Source organism: Pavona decussata, unplaced genomic scaffold (assembly GCF_977016875.1).
Source record: "Pavona decussata unplaced genomic scaffold, jaPavDecu1.1 SCAFFOLD_120, whole genome shotgun sequence".
NCBI classification, from domain to species: domain Eukaryota; kingdom Metazoa; phylum Cnidaria; class Anthozoa; order Scleractinia; family Agariciidae; genus Pavona; species Pavona decussata.
In genome coordinates this window covers 896,296-900,918 of record NW_028145534.1, presented here as the reverse complement: position 1 = coordinate 900,918, position 4,623 = coordinate 896,296, and the positions used below count along the sequence as shown (strand labels likewise).

The following is a 4,623-nucleotide window of genomic DNA, read 5'->3' as shown; positions in this document are numbered from 1 at the left end:
CCAATTTTCACATGGAGAGCCCTGGGAACGAGGTTGTCTCCTGAAAACAATTGTTATTATAAAAAAACCACACACACACAGAAGTTAACTTTTAACTCACGGATGAAGATTTCCCCTTCATAACCGTCAAAGCTTTCCCCATTGAGACCCACACACTAGTGAGATATCTTGATAGTTCACGGTCCGGCTCATGTCCCCATTTAATCTCGTACTCAGATCTCCCACGGTCAGCTCACATTTCGAAATTCCCAAACCGACTGAGAGCTGGGTACGAGATTAGTCCCCACCCCCACACGAGGGTCCCCTTGCTCGTGTTTTTAGAGATGGTCCTTGGTAAGTCATGCGATCAACGAATCTTTAAAAAAAAAAAAAGAGAGAAACACGGTTATAACTGAAAAAAAGAAAAACAAAACAAAACAAAACAAAACAAAACAAAAAAACACCATCAGGCTAATTTGACAGTGCCACAGAGTCAGCAAGGAATTTTTGCTTGTGGATAGAATACTTTGAGGGAGACCACTTGATTGTGGCTTATTTAGCGGTATTTCACGCCGTGCTGTTTATCAGAAAAACATGCAAAAAACATATTGCTACAGAAATAATCCGTAACCGTCTGGAACGCAAACTTAGCATGTGATTTGCATAATGACGCGCGTTGTTCTCGTATACTCCTTAAATAAACAACAACTTTCTGGCGGTCTACAGCGCCCGAGGCGAAGAAATATCGTAAATTTCTGGACGCGTTCAAATAAGCAACATGTCTGTTCCAGAAAATTGGCAAACAACAAAACCCACCATCAGGGAAAGAACCAAGTTCCTGCTAAACAATGATCTCTTCAGCGATGTGAAGTTTGTGGTTCGTAGGAGTGATGGTGAAAGTGAAAGTAATCAAGTGGTTCCAGCTCACAAATTTGTGCTGTCGATTGGCAGTCCTGTGTTTGAAAACATGTTTTACGGTGAGCTAGCGGAGACTAGAGACTCCATTGAACTGCCTGACTGTGATTACGAGAGTGTGTTGGAGTTGTTTCGTTACATGTACAGCGATGAAGTGAATTTGAGCGGAAGTGATGTGTCGATGAGAGTGTTATACTTGGCGAAGAAATACATGGTGCCTTCACTCGCTGTGAAATGCACGGAATGTTTGCAAAATAATCTAGCTCCGTCAAATGTTTTCAATTTTTTGCCAATGGCCGAAAAGTATGAGGAGAGAGCCTTGCTCGATCAATGCTGGAAAGTAATCGATGAACAATTAGAAGTAGCAGTGAAATCGGATGGATTTGTGACAATTGAGAGATCCTTACTTCAAGAAATAGTCGCAAGAGAAACTCTGTGCATTGAAGAAATCGATTTATTTCAAGCTGTTGATCTGTGGGCAACAAAACAATGCGAAAAACAAGGCTTAGCAGCAGATGGTGCACTGAAAAGAAGGATTCTTGGCGAAGATATCATAAAAGCAATCCGATTTCCAGTGTTGAAACAGGAAGAATTTGCCTCTGCTGTCCTCGATACAGGCATTCTTACTCGAAATGAAGAGGTGACCTTTTTTAAATTCTTCAGTTCAAAACTGACTTCTCCAGTAGGATTTCCAGAAACCAGACGATCAGGAACAAGAACAATTTCCTCCGCTCCCTCGAGTCCGTCTTTCCTTTCCGAGCCTGAGAGACTCTGTTCGGAGGTGAACGTGGGTTCATTTCCCGAACAGCAGCTGGTATTAATCGAGCCTGAAACAAGAGCCAAGACTGTAGTCTTTCACCGATGTGACAGATTTGAATCGGTTATAGTCGCTAGCTGGGGTTATGGTAGAGGGCGGAAAGACTTTCTTGGTGTCACTGTAGACAAAGATGTGACGTTGCATGGACTTTGTTTATTTGGCAGTGAGAATAATAACTACACCGTTTCCTTAGAGATAAAAGATGCCAGTGACATCGACAATTTGTGTCTGCTTGTCTCAAAGTCAGGAACATTTTCTTCAAAGCTTCTGCAATATAAACGCGAAAAATATCATGGATTTGAGGTTTTGTTTGATTCTCCAGTTGACTTAAAAAAGAACATCAAGTACCAGATAGAAGCATTAATATGTGGTCCAATGTCTGGGAATGGAGTGAGTGGCTCCAGTACTTTCCTGTGCAATGGTGTGACATTTACCTTTTTAGACTACACTTCACGGCTAGCTAACGGAACGTCTTCTACTGTAGGCCAATTTCCTGAATTTCTGTTCTCAGTGTAGGTCTTTACTTTGTCATATCAGCGGACATGATCAAAGAAGTAAACATAAAAATACAATATGCACGGGTGTACAGGCAATACATTAACCAGAAGCCTGTTAGGGATTTTGATAATACCACAGGTGACGCAAGCTCTAGTTCTTTACCATAACGTAAACACCAGCGTCAGGTCGTTTGAGTATCAAGATGACCAATGCGTAATAATAAAATTACAAGGGTCTGTATGGCGAAAAAAGTATCGTATTTGAAGGCAATATTAGAAACGATTTTTGTGTCCCGTGTGGTTTTTGGATAGAGAGAGAAGTCATTGGAACTGAAACGCCAAAAACCACAAAAGACATGATCAGGGAATTCAGGATAGAAATACAAGACTGGCAATACACAAATACGAGAAGCCTGTTAGGGATTTTGATAATACAGCATCAGTTTGTCTATAGTAACTGAAAGAAAAAATACGGAATATGAATATGGGGACACCCGTTCTCTTTAGTTTCTCGTGGGCTTCTACTCTACTTTATCTCATTTCATAGGGTATCGTTAACATTTTTTCTTTCAGCTTTAATGCCAGCACTTACTTTCACACTGAAACTCCCAGTTGCACATAACTACTTTAAATTCATTAGAATCACACCAGAAAATTTCCTGAAGAAAGAACTTTTAGTTTTCACGGGTGAAAACAGACAGATATTATCATGATTGTAGTATGGAAAATACACCAAGTTAATTATTGGCTTGAAGCATCGTAATGATATCACTCGCGTAGCCGATTCAGCGTTGAAGCTGAGACAGAAGTAGAATAAGAAATCAAATAGCGGAATGCTCAAAATCTACGCTAGCTACTTGTAACTTTTTAAATTCTATTCAAATGTAACAAAAACTGTCACATTTCCGCAAAAAAAACAACAACAATCAGGACATAGGTGCAACCAAACACTTTCGAGTACAATATTCTTATCCACGGACTTAGACATGACAATGATTGTGATACTAAAGCATATTCAGTAGCAGAACATTTAATTAAACGTATTGATTTTGAAAACTGTTTTGAAAATTGATTTCGCTGCTTTCCGAATAATCAACATATGCCAGGAGCCAGGGTCTCATCTCTATTTTAGTTCCAGTTGAAAGGCAGGGGGTTTCGCCCCAAGCCAAGTAAGAGTTTAGCTCCAACGTTCAAGCAAGCTCCCACCACCCCCCCCCCCCCCCCCCGCAACATATCGATTCGCTCTCCATGTTCAACCCGGTTGAGCGTTGTCGAACTCGAAATGTAGGTGACGAGTGAGTTGCCCCAGTACGTGTAACACTAAATGTTCAACGCACACTGTCACACAAAAAACGGATTGAATTCTATATTAAATAGAAGAAAAAATACTTGCAGTTAGTAAGGAACTTAAGCAGTTGCGAAAAGAAAACCTAAAAAAAATTCAGGCTTGAACGTAATTCGCACCCATGACCTCTGTGATGCCGGTGCAGTGCTCTACTCACCAACTGAGCTATCAAGCCAACTGAGAGCTGGTCATATTGTGAGTTCGTAATAACTGCGAGGATCTTTCTTCTATTTAATCTTTCATCTGCAGTTCAAAATTTATCTTTAATATATTTATATTCATGAATCCAATATAAAAACAAAAAAAGAGACAGCTGGAGGCTAAAACACTTTTTTATTCATCAGAAACTACAGATTTAGGATTACAACTCACTTGTTTTACAGATTGCATATTATATACGGTCAGACTAGAGTCTATTATGTTTTTATTTAATTTAGTTGGAGCATAATGAATATATAACCTAGCGAACTTTAAATGAACTAATAATTCAAATACATCAAAGTCATTAAGACAGCCACTGTGGTTTTTCTAATCAATGCTTGGTTTACTACAAATGGTCTTTTTCGGGGGAAGAGCTGATGTATCTGGTGTTACCCCTGGGAAGTTTGAGTGCACGGGTTTGTCCATAGCGCAAATGCTGACCTATATATCTATATTTAGACAAAAAAAATATCAACAGCTACCCTATTGAAACTAGGCTTAAACCTTGAGGTTTATTCAAACACCAATAACTGACAGAATCATCAGGCAGACAGACATTTATTTATTTTAACATAACTGAAAGATCTGAATAAACATTCTCTCTAGTGGACCTCTAAGGAATATTATAACGTATAGTTTGAAAGAGCACGTTAATAACATTTACTAAAAATTTGATACAGGGTCCCTGGCCTGGTGTATGCACTATCTTTGGTCAGTTAACATGTTGTTGAAACATCCACATTGTTGAAGTGACAGTTGACCCAAACAAAGCAATTTCTTATTTATCATTTAATGATAATTACTTTCTATTTTTTATTCATACATTGGTGTGCAAATTCTACTCACCTTTAAGGTGCTTAAACAAATTT

General features: G+C 39.0%; 1 protein-coding gene across 1 annotated transcript; it reads left to right on the top strand.

The window, feature by feature from the left end:
- Positions 1-423: 423 nt before the first annotated feature.
- Positions 424-3,264, top strand: LOC146469714 (BTB/POZ domain-containing protein 6-like). The gene has a single exon (XM_085122952.1). The coding sequence runs from the start codon at positions 758-760 to the stop codon at positions 2,225-2,227; it is 1,470 nt and encodes a 489-aa protein (XP_084979078.1). The 5' UTR covers positions 424-757; the 3' UTR covers positions 2,228-3,264.
- The last annotated feature ends 1,359 nt before the right edge of the window (positions 3,265-4,623 follow it).